The sequence below is a fragment of the Neolamprologus multifasciatus genome, chromosome 16 (assembly GCF_963576455.1).
Source record: "Neolamprologus multifasciatus chromosome 16, fNeoMul1.2, whole genome shotgun sequence".
Lineage (NCBI taxonomy): Eukaryota > Metazoa > Chordata > Actinopteri > Cichliformes > Cichlidae > Neolamprologus > Neolamprologus multifasciatus.
Genome location: NC_140454.1, coordinates 12,173,747 through 12,195,181, shown reverse-complemented (window position 1 = coordinate 12,195,181; position 21,435 = coordinate 12,173,747). Strand labels below are relative to the sequence as shown.

Below are 21,435 nucleotides of genomic sequence, written 5' to 3'. Positions count from 1 at the left end.
AGAAGAGAAATGTAAATGTGAGACCTCCAGGAGATCAGAACTCACTAAAGCTAACATGTTTGGAATTTAATCTGATGATCTGTTGGTCTATTTTGCTATGTTTACCACATCTGTTTAGATTTTTCAGCTTAAACAATTTTTATTTTATTCTTTTTTGCAAATATGAACATAACCTAAACTGTTTGTGAACAAAAAGTGAACGGTATTGACTAAATTCTCTGCGCGGTAGGAAGTAGAGCTCAGATAAACAGGCAGCCCGGCTGGAAATAAAACTGCCGTTTGGTTGAGATTATTGATCACATTAATATGCAATGATTATTTTCTCAGAGTGAATTTGTTGTCTAAATAGTAGTTTGAAGCTGTGTAATTAAAAACAGCTTTGAAAGAGACTCCAGCAAAGGGATTTGACATTTTAAGAAACATATTTTTGAAAAACAGCTATTGAAGTGTTTGTTTCTCAGCACTTCAGTGGAGGATATTTCAGACTGAATTATGTTTTTTAAACTGCAGATGAATGCTTATTTCTACCATTTTTTTAAAAAAGGAAAGGAAAACAATGGTGCATCATTCATTAGGGATTGTATTTCTTTAAAAAAATCTATTTTATTTTGAAGGGGAAAAAAGCCACTTGATAATAGAATTGATATGTTCTCAGTGGCTGTGGGCAGTTCAAAGAGTGCGAAGAATGTGAACAACAACAAGAACCAAGACCACAATGTCTTATGTCATCACATTCAAAATATGCTCACACAGTACAGTTATGTTAAACTGCAACCAGGCACATGAAATTAGCTTAGCTTTGTATTATTAACATAAATACGCAGAATCTTTCTTTCAGGAAACATAACTAAACTGGGAGAAGCCCAAAGTACAATTTTCTCTTTAGAGAAAGACATAAAAAGTTAATGTACAAAAAAGATTTCGATTAGCATGTTAAACACAAAGGTTGGGAGAAGTATCATCACAAAACAATTTACTTCTTCCTCATAATCTCCCTGCTAAGGAAACAGAAGTGTTATAATCATAGACTGTACATAAGAGATGGATGTGGCCACCATGATGTCACCCATTGTTTGTGGACTACTCTTTTGAAGCCAGAATTGTAGGGCATGTGGCTAGCTAATGCTAGTTAGCTCACTTAGCGAGATCCATAAGTCGTATGAGAGCATCACACACAGATAGGTATCTCCTAATTGGTACTATAAAATCACTCTGACCATAGCATGAATCCTATTTACAACATTTTATTTCTGCAACAAACTCAAAAACACAGTATTGAAGTCCAATTCAGTGGCTAAGATTAATTGTGATAACACCTAGCAGGCAGCTAGCTATGTTCGCTAGACTTCTATTGCTGTCACTCAGAACAGCCATGCTGTTAATTAGGCATAATGTTTTGCATTAATATGATTTAAAGTTAACCCCCACAACATCTGCCATGAACAGTAGAATTAGTTAAAGAGACCAGGCTGTAAGCCTGTTTATTTGTTTTGAAAATTTTGAGATTTTAAGCTTGCAATCGATGACTCAGCGTTGCTCAAGCCTCTAGTGGCCATTAGTGAAACTACAGTTTTTGGCATTTCCTGTTTGTGGCTTGGTCCAAATATAAAGCAGCAGATCCCATTTCCTAAACATCCACATCTGTGTCTTTCATTTAACATCGCCACAAGAAGAATCAATTATCAAATAAATTATGAGGCTTGTTAGAAAACAGATACATTGCTCAGATATTTTGACTTGTCACAGTGAAAAAAGTGTTACTAATGCATCCCAGCTTACCATCATAACCTGACATGCAAAATAACAAGACTCTAAAAATGAAGCAGTCAAATTGAATTGATTCTAATGTGGCTGTTGTTAAAAGGCCATTTTCTTATGTCTCTTTCAAACTTAATGTTGCTGACCATTGATACTGTGGCTGAAAAAAAAATCCTTAAACAAACTATTATATTATCCATGTGTGCATGTTTGATTGTGATTAAACTGAGAAAAAACTTTGTTTTGGATGCCCCTGGACTTTGTCTTTAATTTAATATTGTTTCAAACTTGTAAATGGATCCTCCTGGCAGCAAGAGAGTAAAACCAGGAGAGAACATGTGGTCAAAAATACTCGAAGCCCACTGGATGGAGCTAAACATCATGAAAGTCACTCTTATCTAGCTACAACCGACCAGACGATTAAATCCCAAACCAAACCATCTAAACTCTATAGAGATCCTGGTGTCTGTGTGTATTTGTAAGTGACTATGGTTGCTACACTGACAGTAATAGAGTATGACGGGTATTAATAAAAGGCAGCTAAAGAATGTGAACAATTTGGGATTAATCTTCGAATAATCCCAAATTCTAATTATTCTAATTCTAGCTTATTTTTTGTTTTCACGCAAAGTTTTAGGTAACAGTGTCTGTAGATGGCGCGGATAAGTTTAGTAATCACCTCTAATTGACGCTGCAATTGGACAGAAAATAATGTGTTTTTATTAGATAACTTGCTTGGATTGCCACGACAAAAGCCAAATGCTTGAAGTGAAAGTAAACGGCTAATGAACATAACATAAACAGCTGAACGGAATTTGAACTTAATGCCTCTTTTTTTTCCACCCAGAATTTATATTCTTGACAGTTTCCACTTTCACTTAAAAAGAAAAAAAAGAAAGACCAAGTGTTGACCCAGACTTAAAATGTTGGTTTTAATATAGTTTCGCACAGCTGATGACTCCAGATACATTTATGAGTATTAGCCAACAAAGCAAAGCAAAGTCTAGCCCAAACAAACTGGGATGAAAGGCGCCCTTTGATCCCTGGCCGACCGTAGTGACTTCAGCACTTCAGCTCGATTGTTTTCAGCTGAGGTTTCTCTGGGTGGCTTCACTTCAAGCTACAGCTGAAACTGCAGGAACAGGATTTACTCGGGATTTAAGAACCACAAAGTTGGTTCACACACACAAGAAAAAAAAAACTCCAAGCTAAACCAAACAAGCCTGTTATTTTCAGAGTTGTTGCAAGTAGCCCCTCAAGTTATTGTGATATAGCATGACAAAAGCTCTAACTTCATGTCTTTGAGCTAAATATATACTGTCTTCTCAGGCCCATAAGCTCTGTCATTTCACACCATTACCGGTGCCCCGCGCAGCTTTATGTTGAGGCTACGACAGCCCACATTCCGTCTGATCATAGTTGTGTGTGACATTTCAAAGAGGATTATGAGAATGAAATGTGATAAAAAAAAAAAATAAAAAAAAAACTATTTTCACGTGACCCCTGAGCACTTGACCTCTGATGGGCTAGCGCGGCGTAGCACTAAGCCTCAGACTTCTGGGACAAGCTGCGAAGCTCATTCTTCCCGAACCAGATGTAACGAGAAGTGGACGATGAAAGGAGCGTATGGGGGAGAAAAAAAAATTGATGATCTGTACTTTTTGGAAATCACAACAGTTACTTGAAGAAGCACTCGTTTATAGCAGAATTTGAGATCACTATAGGAAATCCGAGTACATTTCAACAGAGGATTAAAACGTCGAGACAATAAGGAGCGAGCCCTCATTCTGCAGCCTGTAAGAACCAAGGAAACGTTCATTAGCAATAAAACCAGATGTAAATTTAATATCAAGCACAGGAGCCCACTAAATACCCCCCCCCCCCCACACACACACACACACACACATTTTCTCAGGTACACACACATACCCACTCTCTCCTCTATTAAGATATTATTGTGTATTTGTTACTTGTGGCCAACATAAATAGCTTTATGTGCTTGAACATGTTGACAAAGCAGCCATGGCTCATTGGTGGTTGATGGATGGCTGTGTGTGCCTTGCTAATTATTAGTACACATAAAAGGATGCTGTTATTTCCAGACCTGGCCTCAGCCAGAGGGGTCACTGGGTAAATATGGAGCCATCAGTCTGCAACCATATCACTCAATCTTGATGTATGAGCAAAGAGGTACAAATTAAACGCGCGGCGACCTTCTAGGGGGTACCGCATTCAACAGGACGCCATTTGGGATAATTCCTGTATGGGGTTCAAACAATAAGCCACTATAGCACATGGTGTAATTACTTTGTATACACACATCTGGAATTAGGCTCCCAGAGGAAGCTAATACACTGAGAAAAAACAAGCCGCTGACCATTTTAAAGTGCAAAATGTAGTATGTGTGGGTAAGACAAGTGGAGGGACTGACTTGAAATGCTGACGAACGTGCAGAAATTCTCGATCCTCTCAAGTGATGTGCTCAAAACACAAACCAAAGCTCTTCTCTGAGCACACAGGTCAGAGGACATCACTTGTCAGATGTAACCCTCGCATCTCTTTGCTCGCCTGCAATTTTCCCTCCACGCTTGCAGGCTTCCCACTCCAGTTACAGCCATCTTGCTTCTATTTGACGACTGTACTGCCCCCCACTTTTCATACCAATCTTATCCGTGTCATTTTGACAAACACTGCGAGAGAGATGTGCCGCGCAAGAGGCTCCAGAAAAAAAAAAGGGCTGCATCTGGATTTTATAGCAGCTCAATTTTCTCTGCTGGTGTGTGGCACAGATTGGATGTGAAGAGCTGGACCGGCTAACACGGAGTCTGCGTGAATGTCAACTGCAGACCGATATTAATATTGATCCGCAGATTGAGACTGCTGTTGAGGATCAGCCGCAACATGATGTGAGGCACGAAGAGAGCTTGACGCAAATACCCCGAACACTGGGAGAGGGGATTAGTCGCGGGCTGCTGTTATTATCTTGGAAACGTGGTTACCACTGTGTATCCAAGTAATTTCCGAGGACTGCAGTGCTGTTCGTTTGTCGAGGGTATAAGGAAAATTACACTTACACTGCCCAGGAGGATTGATTGATGTGCAAATCCCCAGGCTTTTTGTGCAGTTTAACAAGTTTGAACAGTATTTTTTTAAAGTCGTGTACAAATATTTATAACTTTATTGATAGTTTACTTGTACAAGATGTACATTCATATTTTGTGACTCAAAAGGGTAAAAAAACAAACTGTACGATGATTCATGTTTAGGCATGCTTGCATATGAAATGGCAATCATTTTAATGGGTACAACAAATTCCATGGATTGTTAAATTCAACCGTCCCTGAAATGTTTGTAAACTCGGACACGCTACATTTTTTTTTTTTTTTTTTTTTTTTTAGGCAAACAACTTACTACAGCCACACCCCCCACGCCACCCCCCAATTCAAAATGAAACACTTAATAAAAACATACAAAAATAAATGCAAAGCCATGTAAAAATGTACACTTGTAGTTCAACTATTTAATCTTTCATAAACTTTCAGACAAAATAATAAATAAAACACCCATATGCTTAATTTAAAATGGAGACATTAATAAACATTTCTAAATGGAGGTCTGGCAAGACAGAAAATGTTGTTTGGAGACTGTTCGAGGTCATGTGGACCTGAAGCGGATCCATATATTTAGCACAGGTCTGACAGCAGTGTTTAAAAGGTTGTCAAAATAAACGGTATTTTATCCCAATGATTTTTCTGGAACAATTTGTAACATACACGTTGAATTTATTTGGAAATTAAGGATGAAAAAGACAAAAAAAAAAAAATCACATACAACATGCAAAATTAAACTAATCGTATCATAAACAACTGCTCAGTTTGGGTTAGGGTGCTGATTTGCTGATAAAACACTTTTTCCTAAAAATGCAAAAAGCAAACAGGATTTCTTCGACCGTTGGTGGAGTACTTAAGAGAGCTTCTTTTCATGTACCTTAATTTCTGCTGAATCCAAAAATGTGCTCATGTCTTTCCTCATAAAAGCTGTGCCTGATGTATAGAAAATTGTCTGAATACATAGGAGGTTATGTAGGGATATGGCACCTGGTCTTTAAGGGGGTTTTCTCGAACTAAACAAAATATACACTGCTGTAGAAAAACTGGTGGGTTTGGCAAATAAACTGAACACTCCAACAGTGCATGAAAAAAAGAAAAATAAAATAAAGTCATTGGGTCTCTTTATCATTGAGGACTAACTGCTAGCTGTTTTTACTTCTTTTTTTCTTTTTTTGCTATTTACAGTATTGCACTTAAACTGCACACCATTGCATTTCAGTTTGACTGATGCTTTCTTCATATTTTTTCAGCATTACAAAAGAAGAAAAGAGGAAAAAAGAAAATCCCATTTATACCCTTTATCTAAGATAATTGTTCTTTTTGCTGATCGCGTGACGATATCAAACCCAGCTCCCCGCTTTAATTAATAAAGTAGTATCTGCTTGTAGTGCCATTTGTAAACACCCACGTGCGAGACCCGAAGTGCAAAGGCGATCTTCACTTCTTTACCCAAAAATACAACACAACAAACAGAAAGGAAATAAAATAATAAAGACAGAGCGAGAGAGATAGAGCACACTTTGAGGGAGAAATGCAAACCAAAAGTCTCGCCAGCACATGCCCGAAAACACAGAGCAACGTCTCTCCACTCTGCGACTAACAACAACAAAAAGAGGGAGGAAAAAAAACGGATTTGTTGCTTTTGTTAGAGCATAAGTCCATCAGAAGAAGGGTATCAGGCTCTAATGGAGGCCTTTGACTTTGAAGGTGTCAGGGGGAGCATGTTGGATGGCAGTGTTTAAAACAGCTGTCGAGTGTTAATGTCAGGTGCGGATGGAAACCAGTCCCAGTAACGGTCCTCCATTAGAGCTCATGCACTTGGCAGCAGCAGGGAACACAGTGGTTGGAGACAAATATGGCCTTTTTTTTTTGTTCTTTAAATGTTTTCTTCTTTCTTTTCTCTAGTGAGGAGCGGGGCACGAGGGGAGGGAGGGGGGATTGGGGAGGCGGGTGAAGGTGAGAGCCATTCCAATGCCTCGGTGGGGTGATGTTTGGGTCTGTTTCCCCCCCACACACACACACATAAGTTTAACCCTTTGCATTGTCAACATGGCGTCAGCCAGCGTCAGCGAGGCTCTGCTTTTGGCCCTGCTGCTGCCTGCCAGTTTGCTTTGTTCTAACATCTTCTGGTCTGACGGGCCCCGGGCCTGGCCCTCAGACAGACATCCACATGTGTTTGTACGGTCCTTGGGATGTGATCTGTGCCTGGAGTGGACTGAGCCACTGGCCCCGCAGAAGTCCTGCCTGTTGGGCGAAAAGTAAAAGGTGATTTCATTGGTATTTAATTACCGTTCTCTACAAGTGGTTTGTTTTGGCAGCTGGTTTTGTGACAATTTTCTCGCTCCCCTCCTCCTTTTCTTTTCTTTTTTATTTTCTTCCTCCACTGTTCTCCCCCTTTCTCTCTCACACCCACTCTCTCTCTCCCCCTCTCTGTTATGTGTTCCTCTCTTTCATTCTCACTCAGTGTTTTTGTTTATTTTAGTTTTAGCTGTGAGTGTCACGGCCTTTCACAGGCTCAGTCTTGTGTGAGAGGCGATTATGGGCATCAGGCGAGCGGAGGGGCAGCCCGGTGGGGTCAGAGTCCCAGAGCCTCGGTGTGTTTTCTTGCCTTGAGTCGCAGGTCGGCGATGCTCGAGTTCTTGCTGTTGCTTTTGGCGGCTGCTGCCACCGCCGCCGCCGCCGAGGCCGAGTCGGCCAGAGATGCGATTGGTAGTCCGAAAGGAGGGGGCGGGAACATCAGGTAGGGCGCGTGAGCGGCCAGGTGAGGGTGCAGGTGAGGGTGGGAGTGGGCGGAGTGGGTGACCCCTTCCAACTGGAGCTGTGCTTGGACCTGCAGAACAGTGAAAACGTAAAGTCAGAATGAGCCCCTCAGGACAAGTGTGTGTGTGTGTGTGTGTGTGTGTGTGTGTGTGTGTGTGCGTGTGTGCAGAGAGGATTTAGGTTTCACAGTCTGACACTATTAAATTCCCCCTCAAATGTTACCCCCTCAAAGCTGTTGCTTACAGTGTGTTTTCTATGAAAATAGTTAAGGGCTGCACTCTGCGCTTTAGCCCTTTCTTCATGTCAGCTATTCTAAAAGTTAATGAATCATACATTGCTCTCAGACACCACATCCAATTTAATCGCCTAGAATCAAAGTCTTTCTAGGACCCAGAACAGATTTGTTTAATTCAGACTGAGGACTCTGTTATACCCTTGGAAATACGCAGTCTTGTTATCCTGATTATGTATTCAATTGCATAAATAAACTATTTTGCACTGAAAAGATATTCACATATTTGGAGTTATAAATATTTATCCAGACATATTCCTGAGTCAAGGGGAGAAAAAAAAAGAAAAAGAAACCATAAGGAGCATAGGATATCAGTTTTCACATTCTTGGCAATTATTTTATAAGAAGTAGGTGAAAATTAAGCATCCGCTTACTTCAGAGGGAGAGAGCTGAGCCTGTTGCCATGTCTCATGTGTTTCAAACACCACAGGAAGAAGTGGGAAAACTAAAGTATTTCTAGCTTTCTTCTCCAACCAAAATAGCACGATAGAAAGTCAAAGTTTTAACTTGACTAAATATTATTTTTAGTTGTATTTTAGTATAAAAATGCAAAAAAGGAGATTTAAATCGAAGTTGTTAAACGAAAGGGAAAATTAATTTGTACCCGCGAGTTTGTAGTTGCTAAGCGCTGCAGTGGCATCCGAACAAAACCTTCTGCAAAACAACAAATTTTTCCACATATTGCGTTCGCGAAAGAATCGGGGAACAAACTGCAGCCATGACTGATAATTTCCAATTGTATAGTGCGAAGGCGATTGGTTACACAATGCAGAAGGACCACTGGAAAAACAAATCACAGTTATGAAAGTTGATTTTGTGGGTTATGGCAGAAATTAATCTGTCTCTGAAAAAAGAACAGGTGACGCAGGTCCAGAGTGATTGTGTGCTTTCGGCCCGGCACACACACAAACTTTGCATTGCTTTAAAAGACACAAGTCTACTTTTTTGTTGACAAGAGGTCACGACCTTACCCATCCACCAGCCGCTAGCCATCTCCTCGTTTCCCATGCATATGCAGCGTTGTAATATCTGAGTCTATGCATGCCTAGTGCCTGTTTCAACCTCGTGCAACGTGCCTCTCTCTCAGTATGCAGGCCTCAAGCCTCCACCCCTGCCAGTGCAGCTCAATGCCAATATCCATCAGAGCCCACTTCATTCCCCGCTTTCATCATCTCTTTTATGTGCTCACGCCCGCCGCACTGTTGGCTTAATTAGGCCATTGCTTTTAGCCAGGGTCCAGCAGACAACACAGCAACCAGGACGTAGAAGCAGACAGCAGCAGATCAAATGTCTGCCCACCTTTCCTCTCCCTGTACGGTCCAACCTTCTCCCCACAGCCAGAAGGTGAGAGGTGCACTGAGGTCTGAACACCCCCACCCTTTCACTCCCCCCTCCACGTATGCACTCTTTCATCACTTCAGTCTAATAGCTGCACATGGCTTATATACATGCACGTGGAAGCACAAATATAGAAGGCCCACTCTGACACCAATTCCACCGCATATCCAAGCGCAAAACAGTCCAGTCTCAACTTTTACATTTATTTGACGGGTTTTTTTTAGAGACGACGCATTACTTGTCACCACTGGATTATTTATTTTCCTTTTTTACATTTAAGCTTATTTTGGTTTCTGGATTATTTTTAGATTTTTCAAGCTTTGTCAATTACCGCAAATATGAAAACATGGCCTACCTGTTGGAAGGGCATCCGGAGGGCGCCCATATTGACATAGGGTGCTACTCTGCATGCGTCAAGAGGACTGCCGCTGCCCAGAATAACACCTGGAGAGAAGGGAAAGATGTCTGTCAGACAGCCAGACAGTTGTTGTTATGTGAGATGAGGAGGTCACAACTTTTTTTTCACGTGCAGTCATAAAAATGGTGAAACTGTGTCAAAATGTAATCAGTAATAAATTCACTAATAATAATATTAAGAGGCAAAAAATAAAGGGAGCAAATTGCATTCACCTTTGTGCATCTGGTTTTCTTGTTTTCGACACTTTGCTCTCCTGTTCTGAAACCAAACCTGCAATCGAAAGAGAAAAGAACTGATTAGAATAGATGCAAACGGTTTCTATCCTATTTGTTGTCATATTTAAATAGTGAAATTAGATTGTCATAAATGGACAAATTTATTTATTTTTTTGTAACCAGGCAAATAAAAACAGGGGAAATCCAACACAAGCAAGCAAATAAAACCTAAGTCACGTGTGTTCACAAATAAATACGAATTGTAATAATTTTCAAAGAGGAAAAAAAATATTAGACTGTAAATGAGGCTAAACTAATTTAAAGATTAAAAAAACACACTTTTAAACTGAGCTAAATGGACTGGTTCTTATATAGCGCTTTTCTACTCAAAGCACTTTACACAACTGCTTCATTCATACAAGCACTTTTTTCTTTGCTCTGTCTATCTAACATGCACACAGAGCAACATGGGGTTAGTATCCTGCCCAAGGACGTTTGGCAGATGGGGATCGAACACCAATCTTTCGATGACCTGCTCTATCTCCTAAGCTACAGCCACTTAAAGTCACTGTAACTTAAACAAAGTTATAGTAGGGTTGTAAGAAAAAGTGTAGCAATTTTACATGGATACTGTGATCCTTCAAATAAATAAATAAATGTCATTAACTACCTTCCAATTTGCTGACTGCCTTTGAAGCTGCAGGCTGCGGGCCTATTGTTAATCACCATCAACTTAATTTGCCTCGTTGAATAACATTATCTCCCCTCCCCTTCGACCCCCGCGATGATTATCGTTTACAGATGCGAAAATTAGCGACCGGTGTTGCTGACGACTCGGGGTGCCGTGACGCCGTTTTCAAGCTGCGGGGGAGCGACGTGCAACATCGTGTCGATGGGACTGCAATAACTGGGGAAGTCGATAAAGCGTCCATTAGGGACCGAGGCGAGAGAGCAGGAGATAACAACGAGGCGAAAATTACGAGGAAAACAAATGTCTCGCTCTCAGCTTCACAAAATATCATCCAAATATATATTTTTACAATAAAAAAACACAGCAGTGAGATTTTCCTGTCAATGCATTATCGATGTCTATAAATCCTGTCCACGTAGAGTACATAATTATTATTATTATTATTATTATTATTATTATTATCATCATTATTATTATTATTATTATTATTATTATTATTATTATTATTATTATCGTGGTGTAGGCCTGAAGCTAAACACTGCACATTGTCGTTATTGTTTGCGATTGTTTACGCCGTAAGTTATTAGCTCTACAGCGGTAAATGATGGTAGGAAAGGTGTTTATGAAAATCCCAGGTGATTTTGCATAGACGCACAGTAATCCCTCAGATAAATCAAGGCTAATATTAGACGGGCCCGAGATCAATTCCAATTACGTGCCTCTATGTTAAGCAAAGTGAACTACACTGGTTCAGACAGTTATTTCTTCATTAAGGGCCACTCAATGATGCGCTTCACAAATACCCTAATCTCATTTCCTTTTTGATTTTTTATTAGAGACAGTGAATAATGACATTTAATTTAGCAGCGCGCCAGAAACCCAAAGATATTAGTCCTAACCGAATTACTGCCTGCTCCTCACCAAGCTCTCATAACTTTCAATTAGATTCATTGACAGCTGCTCGGAGCGCAGGTTCACAGCCTGTAACAGCCCTGCTGCAATTCGCTCTCACTAAATCTGGAGAAAACATGTGCCAGTGCGCCCCCCCCCCCCCCCCCCCCCCCCTAAAGAGAGCCTGAAAATGCTTTATTTTATTTTTTTTCCTTCATCTTTTTCCCCCCAAAAGAGAGCTTCGGTAGGTTCCGAGTGTCTATTTGATAACATAAAACACACACACGCAGACTCGGTATTTATCAGTCATATTTCCTCCATAAATAATTTTAATGCACGCACTTTATTAGCGATAATCGCAGTGTACTGCTGTCAACTAAGTCCGCTCAGGAAAAAAAGGTAGTCGGTGGCTTATAAAGCTCTATGATGCGGCTTATTCATCCGATTAGATATAGCTGAACAGCAGCAGAGTTGGCCCAGAATTGAATTATTTCTAATCTGTTTTTATGGGGACACTACATCAAGCCAATGGCAGATATTACAAAGAAAATGAGGAGCGATACGAGTTGACATAAGAGCGCGTCCCCTTAAGCAGCCATTCAGGCTCTTCATTCATTTTAATCACTGGCTGGATTTCTTTCTTCTGTTTTTTTCTACCCGCAAGGATGCTCGGATCGGAGGCACAAGGCTCCACAGGCCTACCGCTGCAAGTTCAGCTGGCTCTGAGGCTATCCATCCCGGACGGTTTACAACTGATTTACTGCTACTGTACGTGAATCTTTCATTAAACACACACTTAAAAAAAAAAAGTTATTTGTCATACTTGTTTGGCATGGTGAACCCTCTACATTTGATATTTTCCTAAATAAATATTTTTTTAAATAGTCAAATCTGCGGCAATTGTGCAGTCATGTTTCTAACATTTATAAATGTCGCAGTGAAACCGTCTCCCTGTAGGAATATTAGGACACCACAGAGAAAGCTAGACGGGGCTTTACAAACCTCCCCATAGGAATATTACAGCAATATTTCAGACGTGGAGCTTTTTCACTAACAAGCTGGATCATTTATTTGTCAAGTTTCTAAGGTCAACCTGTCACTAAACTAATGAGCTCCTAGCTTTTTATTCTTCTGTTATTTATTTATTTATCTACTTGTATGTTTCAGGACACACGATGCGACCTGTTTATGTTCCGAAAGGAACCAGAATTTTTTTTAAAAGGTCGTTTTTTCACGTGGCTCACACGCAGTCTTTCCTATTTCGAGTCATTTCAAAGGATTTTAAAAAATGTCCTCAGTGTGAGAGCGAACACAACAGAAAATGGTTATTTAAAGGCTCCAAAATGACTGCACAGTTTTATAATATAGTTTCACGTTTTTATAGCAATATGCGTGTTTTATAGCAAAATTATTTCACGATGGATCCACATTCACATGGTCCGTTTTTCCTCCTCAAAAGCTAAAAATATATTTTCTTATATTTTCGGTTAATTACCGTGGGGTTTCCTTATAGAACAGATTAAGGGCTGGCTAGATCACTAACATATTTCCCACAAAGCAGTGATGCCACTTAACAAATCACCCACACACACACGCGAGCTTACAAGTGTTGCTTAACAACAGCAGAAATATTTTCACACTACAGCCGTCAGACAGACAGACAGCAAAGCTTCTTGGCCGCTCCTCACGCAGCAGCAGCAACAGCACGATTTCCGCTCTGCATCACAGACACGAGAGTGAAGAAAGTGAGTAACATATGTGGGAAATCCTCACCTGCACTCTGGCCTCGGACAGTCCCAGCCTCTGGCTCAGCTCCTCTCTCATGAAGGCGTCCGGGTAATGCGTCTCGTCGAAGAGCCGCTCCAGCTCGTTGAGCTGCTCCAGGGTGAAGTTAGTGCGACTCCTCCGCTGCTTCAGTTTGCCCTGTGCATCTTCATCCTCGGACTTCACGTCCTCCTTTTTCTCCTTACACTCATATATCCCTGTTAAACGGCCCACGGGTGGTGGGGAAAGGAAACAATTATTATTTTTTTTTTTTAAAAGGAGAAGATGCGTTTAAAATTCACACGTGCACATATTCCAAGCTCAAAACACACATATCACAATTAAGGGTTCCCCCCCATATAGTCAACACTGGGCCCTGACAGGGGGCCTTAGGCCTGGCACTTTGACAGCAACACACACACACACACATTACACAGCTTAGTTCTTCAATAGAGAGGCCCGTGGCTGCATTTCCAGCCTCCATAAGTCAGCGTGTAATGTCAGTGCCGTAATGGAAGTAAATCAGTCAATAAGGAAGCCTAATAAGGTTATAAGCGATTTAAAGAGCAGAGAAATAAGTCCCGGCTAAACGGAGACGATTTAGGCCTAATTACTCACCTCCATAAAACAGACCTTGGTTATTTTAGGATATCCATAAAAATCATCAGCCAACAGATTTTTTTTATTTAATCACACCATTACGCTGCGTGGCTGACAGCACACTATAGCCTAATAAAAATAGAACAGCCTATATAAGCAGCTATTAAGTGTTATCAGTGTTAATTTTAGCAACAGAGCTGACAACTGCTGCATTTAATGGCATTTTCTGTCTCATTCTACTGTTTGTACTTTGCTGACGCCGAACTGCTTTTTTTTTTCTCTCAAATGAAAGTCATTTTAACTTAAATAAAATCCGATCAGTTTATGTTAAAAAAGACAGATTTAATGTAAGTTATAGGGCTGATTATTGCGCCATAGTGCTGACTCCATTTTTTTAAAACTCTTCTTACAGGATAAATATAGAAACAAGTCCACTAAATCATAATTTTCTGCCCACTGCACTTTTGTGACTGCTGAGTGAAAGGAGGCCTGTGCTCCTGCTGTATGCTACTTCACAGACTGGAAATGAATAAAGTGCTTTTTAAAAGGTAGATCTATTAATGTTTTCAGCTTACACACGATTTTGCCACTGAAAAAATAAAAAGATTTAGTGCTACTCTAGAGTGTGCAGTCTAAGGGAGCGTGGCAATCGGCAGTCCTACAGGCTATGGGTTTATACACTGCATCATAATTACATTATATTTATGCTTTTAAACAACGCCTGCTGGAATGTACAAGAATACATAATTTACTAATAAAGGCAAAAGAAAATACACTGCAGTGCTGACTTAAAGTAGGTTTGTTGCCGGATAGTTTAATACCGGCATAAAATGATGACATATAGTCCAAATAAGGCTAAAATCCTTATTAAACATTAGACATTTAATACGATTATATTCTACAGAACAAATCTTGCTGTATTTTTTCTTTCCTTTCGTTTGCAAACTATCATTAAACAGTTAAAGCGATGGTCTGGCGAAGGGCCCGCCTCCTGCTTTGTAAAATTACCATTGCAATAACAGATTAATGCGTTAACTTTAGGGAACTACATTGACTAAACGCGGTTACGTAAATTCAACTCTTTTTTATGCGCGTGGATTTTTTTCAATTATAATAATTAAAAAACAACAGGAAAAATGCATCGCTCCGGACACACCAGACAGCCGAACTTGAGACATTTTCCCCGACATCACGCGGGAGCATTTCTCACAATTAAAGTGAAAACCTTACCCTCTGTCGCCCTCGTAACATTAAAGTCCTTCAGTTTCTCCTTCTCCAGCTCGACGTGGTCCTTGAACAGATGCACCGGGCAGTGGTTGCTCTCCGTAATGTCCTGCAGGTTTGTCTCCGGGCTGCCCAGCTCCCTCGCCCTTGTCAAGCCGCTCTCCAAAACTTCCCTGTACGTGATACTCTCTTTGCTGCTCTCCTTGGTTTTCTGATCGAACGATTTCGACACGAATGCCGTAAGTTCTTCCATGGTCAGCTCTGTCGCTCAGTAGTGCTCCTGCTCAGGGAAATCCACCGTGAATTCTCAGCATATACCGTCTCTATATACCAGTGTACAGCTCACGGATACGCTCTTTTAGGAGGCTGGCAGCAGCGATAGATAGAAGGGGTGGAGAGGAGGTGAGATCACTCCTGCTGTTGTGACTGTGTATTTGAGAGCACACTATTTATACACGGCCACCTCAGCCCAGCGCCCCCACCCCTTCTTCCCTCGGATCTCTGTGTCTCGAGCAATTACAGGCCGGCTCGACTTTGCAGAATTCAACTTTCAGCAGCTTTTTTTCCCTTCTTCTTCTTCTTCTTCCACAAATCAATGATGGAACTGATGGAGGCGGTTAATTGAATTACGGGGTCATTAAAATGCCTATGGTGGCTCACTCCTGTGAGGAGGCTGTATATGGCTGTTGTGTCTAATTAATTCGGCGAAAATTTAATTAACGCGATTAGGAGATAGAAATGCGGTGTTTGTGGAATTTCGCTTTGATTTCCTTTGTCATTTGTTGACAAATGTGTTTGAACCTTTATGTGCGCATGAGCCACCAATAGCTTCTGGTTTATATGCTTTCTGGACTTGTCTGAACTGGAATTAGCACACAAGATTCCTGAGAGCAAAAGGCGTGCACGGAGGCAACGATCAGCATTATAAAGTTGCGAGTGAACTGAAAATATGAGGACTTGCTTCAGAATGAACGGGTACTAACGCTGACCCAGTGGAAATTACAATAGATATTAAAAATGCCTAAGTAATGTCTGAAAAAAAATAAGCGACCCCTCCTCCAAACATTTATTTTCCTCAAAAACAAGTGCAGCCAAAATTTATTTGATTGGAGTTCTGAAGTTATTTTCGACTGCCTACTGCAGATAAGTGCATATCATATAAATGCATACAACAAAACAGCGGAAAGTAGCCCGCATATAAAAGCAACAGATGCATAATTATCGGATAATGGTGTAATTAATATTTTGGTGCTCTAAATTCGGGTCTCTTTTGAGTATTCAACTGGAATCCTTTGCGGTTTCCGTTTACAAATAGGGAATAGAAATCAATAGATATCAGCAGTGAAAAAATGTGCCCTCTTTTTCATGGGAATAAGTGAGCCCATAATGGCTTAACGTTATCTAAGTCGTTCATCAGTCCAGCACACAAACACAAAAAGGCCGAGAGAAGAGTGCGATCCCCTGGGTCTGCCGCCCTGAGCGGCCCGCCACTGTGAAAGTCTCATATCTCAGCCCTCTAATGACTCGGTTTGATGTCTCTCCATTTATCAGTAAGCCCGCTTCACATCACTGCGGCTGACGCACAAGTCGCGGTCTCTCCCATGTTCCATGAACTGCGCCTTTTGTTGTTAATAGACCTAAATCCTCTTTAAGACGCAAATCTGCGCTCCCAGTCGTGTGCCTCGATATCATCCCACAATAAAGCGGGGTTTACAAAAGACGCACGTGTCTGTAACGAAATAAAACACCAATGGGGTTTTATAAAACGGAATTAAAGGTGATATTGAACTTTTACGCACGACTCCTGCGCTCCATCTAACTTTGAGGGTTTTTTAAATACACTTTTTATTTTTATTTCTTTATTTTGTCCTTTAAAGTATATTTGTGTTGGATTTGAGATTGGATGTACATGCAAAAACTAAAAAAAAGTCAGACACAATAAACCAGTTTTTAGAAATATAGTATTTTGCTACCACAGATGATTTTTGAAAAAGTATTGTTGAATGGTGTAGTCACACCTAAACCTATGCAACATTCTCTCAGTGAGACAAAAAAAAAACACGCCAAAACATTTTCCCAGAATGATAAAGGAAAACATATTGCCAGAGGGCCTATAGACAGCGCCTGTTTAATATGAATGACGAGCACGGCGCCCAATTAAAATAAGACAACTTATAGCAGCGTGTTCTTGTGTATCTGCTTAATGTTTTACCACGTTTTTATGCCACTTCATTGTTTCTGCTGAATAAACAATAACCGAAGCAAAGGCACATTTCTCAGCTCCACTTTCTCTAAATATTTATTGCACAGAAATGTTTCTGCATGTAATCTGACAGACATGAGCCATGTGTCGGCCAATCAGCAAGGAGGAATATCAGAAGAAATCCAGGAGGGATGCTCTTTACGCACCAACGCTGGTGTCGCTACAGTTTAGTGGCCAAAAAAAACCTCTTAAAGGGGCCTCAATCATAGCTACACTTGCCGTTCATTCTCCACGATTCAAACACCCCCTCCTTTCCTGCTTCACGGAGGAAAACACGTATTTTATTTCATTTTTTTAAACTATCCAATAACTTAATTATTATCGGTTCAGGAATCGTTATTTTAGCCGAGACAAATAACAGCTACTAAGCTACTATGTGGCAGAGTATAAGATAAAACATTATTATTATTATTATTATTATTATTATTATTATTATTATTATACAGTAATTTAATTATTTATTTTATTTAATTAATTTAAAATTTGTACTTTTTTGCATTTCTTTTTTCTAAAGCATACATGTATATGAATAACGTTTTATTTTATTTTATGTTATTAATGCCACTTTGTATATACATTTGCATTTACATTTGATCATTAGCTATTTATCCCATAACATTAATATGATCACATTACTATTTTCATTTTAATGACATTTATACACGTCAGTGTTGCTATTATAAATTAACACTGTCTATAAATCTAATAATGTCCTGATCAGGGAGCTGAGGAATTCCTTCTCTACCTGCATGTGAAGGCTTTGGAACATTATCAAGACATCAGCAGACTTAAATGAGTCTGTGCTGGCTGGTGCAGAGCAGAGACAGAGAGACAGAGAGGAAGAGAAAGGGGGTGGAAGAGAGGGCGATAAGGTGGGGAAATACTGTAGCAATGCGAAGCAATGAGCAAAACAGGATTGTGTTGCCCCCATTGATCACAGTTCAAATTTACACATCTGGTCGTCGTTTAAATATTAGAAGTGAAGCGCTTTGGAGCTCTGTGAAGCATGTGTGAGGAGTCTAATCCCTCTGGGCTGTCAATACTCACATTTGACAGAGGAGGAGTAGGGAATACTGAGAGGGTCAGAGCAGTGTCTGCCTGGACACAAGTCTCACCTCCAGCAAAATGCCACAGCACTGCTTCAACCTGCTGCCTCTGCCAAACTAATCCCTCGTGTGTGAAGGGGGGGTAGAGCCTAAATGCAAATCTCACGTCCTGTAAGTTTGCCAAAAATGTTTTCACTCATGAGAAGAGTCATTTATGAAATATTTCAACTGCCTAAACTGAACAAAAGGACTTATATTATTTTGTTGCCTACTTGTATATTTGTGCGTAACAGTGAGATTGAAAAACAGAAAGAAAGACAATAAAAGCTGTGTGTTAACATGCGTCCATCCTCTTTTCTTCGCACACCGCTCCAGTAAAGACACGATATGTGACAGCTGTGATTGTCCCAAGACGATGCAGTGACTTTTAAAAATTTTAACTTAAAAAGCAACTACTACACCTCTGGCCTCTAATATAATTTCCATGAACATAAAGCCTTTTTTTGTAGAAATGCACTTAACTCCAAATATCATCATCTGGTTCTACTGGGACAGAGTAACAGCAAAAAAAGAAAAAGAAATTCAATAAGTTGGTTTACTTCAATCTGATTCAACAATGCAGAGCTGCTGTATAGATGCGATCCTGCACAGAAACAGAAAATTGGATTCTTCCCCAATACGAGAAATTTAAAAGTGTCCTGTGAGGACAAAGAAGATTTGAACTCACAGTCGTGTTAATGACAGTGATTGTGTGTGTGTGTGTGTGTTTATTAGACTTCTCTGGCCTGTCTGTGAGTGCCGGGATCTCACAGTTGTTACATTGTCTGGTGCCTTCGTTTAGGTCCTTTTGCAGTGCTGCAGCAGTCCACAGAGACTACAGGCTGTTCTGTGTTCAAAAGCCTTGTCTGCCATCTAAATGAGGCTTTCGGGGCAAAAAAAAAAAAAAAAAAATAGAAAAAGAAAAAGAAAAAAAAAATTCAACATGAAAATACCACAATGTGCTAAAGATTAGTTCATACTCAAGTGGGATGTTTTGGGAATATGTTGGTTCTCCTTTTCGGATTGTTATTTTTCCTTGTGTATTCTCTAACAGCTATCTACCCACAGGGCACCGAGGCCTCTAGTTTAGTGGGGAAAGGAAAAAAAGGCATGAAATTGATATTATACCCTTAAATACAGCACAGATTTGCAGGGAAAACACAGTAATCCACTGACAATGCTTGAAAATCAAACACATATTTCTTGCTCGCTTACAAGCTTGTTTACTCTTGAATCTACTCTTTAATTACTGCCAGCTTCTTAAAACTGACTTATTTCTTTATAGGTATAAAAAGACCATTTTTCCTCTATACAGTACCTATAGAGATCCTTATGGTCAAAGGCTCTGGGGAAATGCAACAATTTATACAAATCAATAGCGTTCAAATAATTCATGACTGATCACATGGTGTTTTAGCTCCTTATTTGCAGTAGAAAACCATGTTTTGTTTTGCTCCCAGAGGGCAACATGAAAGACCCGGGGAGAGGCGGGGAGAATTGGGAATGGAACTGGAAAGAGTGCATGAGGATAATAGGAGGACATTGATCATTTGGTGCACAAGAACACAACTGAACCTGTGAGTCAAGGCTAACAAGATGTATCATTTATACATTATTTAGACATGTCTGGGCTTTCCGTGTACATTTTCTTACATCGGGTTTGCATCAGCGTTTGGAGGGGACACAGTGCGGTGACCTGAGACGATAAGAAGAAAATGTTGTAATTTTTATTGTTCGTTCACTAGAAAAGAAAAAGAAGAAGAAAGAAAATATGTAACAACTACCAACGCAGCAGTCAGTTCTTTCAGTGCTGTCCATTTGAAATTACTATTGTGTGTGGTGGGAGCAAATAAATCCCAATTTGGGCAGTGTTAGTCAGTCACAGCTTGTAATAAAAATTAATTTTGTAAATGTGGAGATGGATCAAGTTCCCTCTTGGCAGGGGGACCATCCCACAGACATGTTAACAACGTCTTCAGAGACCAATGAGGCCCATTTACAATAAGTGTCTGTTTTAAGTCGCTTGCTTTGTGTGTGTATGTGCGTGTCTCACCACAGCAGGCTATAAGAGGTCCCTCTGGTGTCAGCCGGAGAGCAGCCATTTGAGGCAGACTGGCTTTAATGGAGTGATGCTACACTTTCTCAATCACACAATTAAAGCCTGGTCTGCAGAGAGAGAGAGTTCTTTTCTGCTTGTAGTGCAGGGAGCAAAAGAGAAGGAGAAAGAGGAATAGCATCTTTTACACGGGGTGATTTATGTTGTGGTGCTGAGGAAAGAAGAGTCCTTGATAGATGACTTCATTAGAATTAATTAACAGAGCCAAAGACCTGACACAGACAGAGGAGACGGCGGAGAGACAGAAGGGTCGCTGGTGGATTTGAGGGGAGATTTAGAGATAAGAAAACAAGGTGAGGAAAACACAGAGAAAAGGTCTACCCGGGAAAACAGAGAGGTAGAGCGGGGGAGAAGACACGAATGAAGAACAGATGCCAGGGATTAGGATGTGACACATGAAGAGGAAGCAGCCTGTTTTTCTCTCTAAAGGGTAGCATGTGATCAAACACGAGTGCCCTCTGCTTATACGGACTGTAAGTAGAGGTTGTTCAGTTTCACGTACATATACTCTTAGCTTCCTTTCTGACAGGCGTATGCATGTACACATGAAGAGATAAATCCCCGGTTAACCACCTACAGTTGAACACTAGAACTAGCTGCACAATGCCAAATGGCCCGTTTAGAAGAAGGGCACAAGCGTGTTCAGTGTTATACTGATCCGGCATGCCGCAGGCTGTATGTTGGCTGAAGGCAGGCTTTGATAGGCCAAATCACTGCCTCGCTTCTATCAGACATGTCCATCATCCTCATCCCTTTAAATCCATCATCTCCGCTCCAAAGAGACAGAGGCCAGAACTCGCAGCGACTACAATCAAACCGGAATCTGCTTTTTTGTACATCTCAAATATTGTTTGACATCTTCAGATGACATATAGACACTTGCAGCAGCTAAGACTGGCATGTAGTATTT

The 21,435-nt window shown here is 40.4% G+C and overlaps 1 protein-coding gene across 2 annotated transcripts; it reads right to left on the bottom strand.

Annotated features, from left to right (window-relative positions):
- Positions 1–588: 588 nt before the first annotated feature.
- On the bottom strand, positions 589–17,635 carry shox (shox homeobox). Of its 2 annotated transcripts, XM_085136232.1 has the most exons (6): positions 15,068–17,635; positions 13,247–13,455; positions 9,889–9,946; positions 9,614–9,723; positions 7,477–7,698; positions 589–7,112 (listed from the first exon to the last, which is right to left on the bottom strand). In XM_085136232.1, the coding sequence occupies exons 1-6, from the start codon at positions 15,312–15,314 to the stop codon at positions 7,023–7,025; spliced, it is 936 nt and encodes a 311-aa protein (XP_084992358.1). In that variant the 5' UTR covers positions 15,315–17,635; the 3' UTR covers positions 589–7,022. The 2 variants fall into 2 exon arrangements, with proteins under 2 accessions (XP_084992358.1, XP_084992359.1); XM_085136233.1 differs by having other exon boundaries at positions 589–7,698; positions 9,614–9,702; positions 15,068–17,632.
- Positions 17,636–21,435: the final 3,800 nt, after the last annotated feature.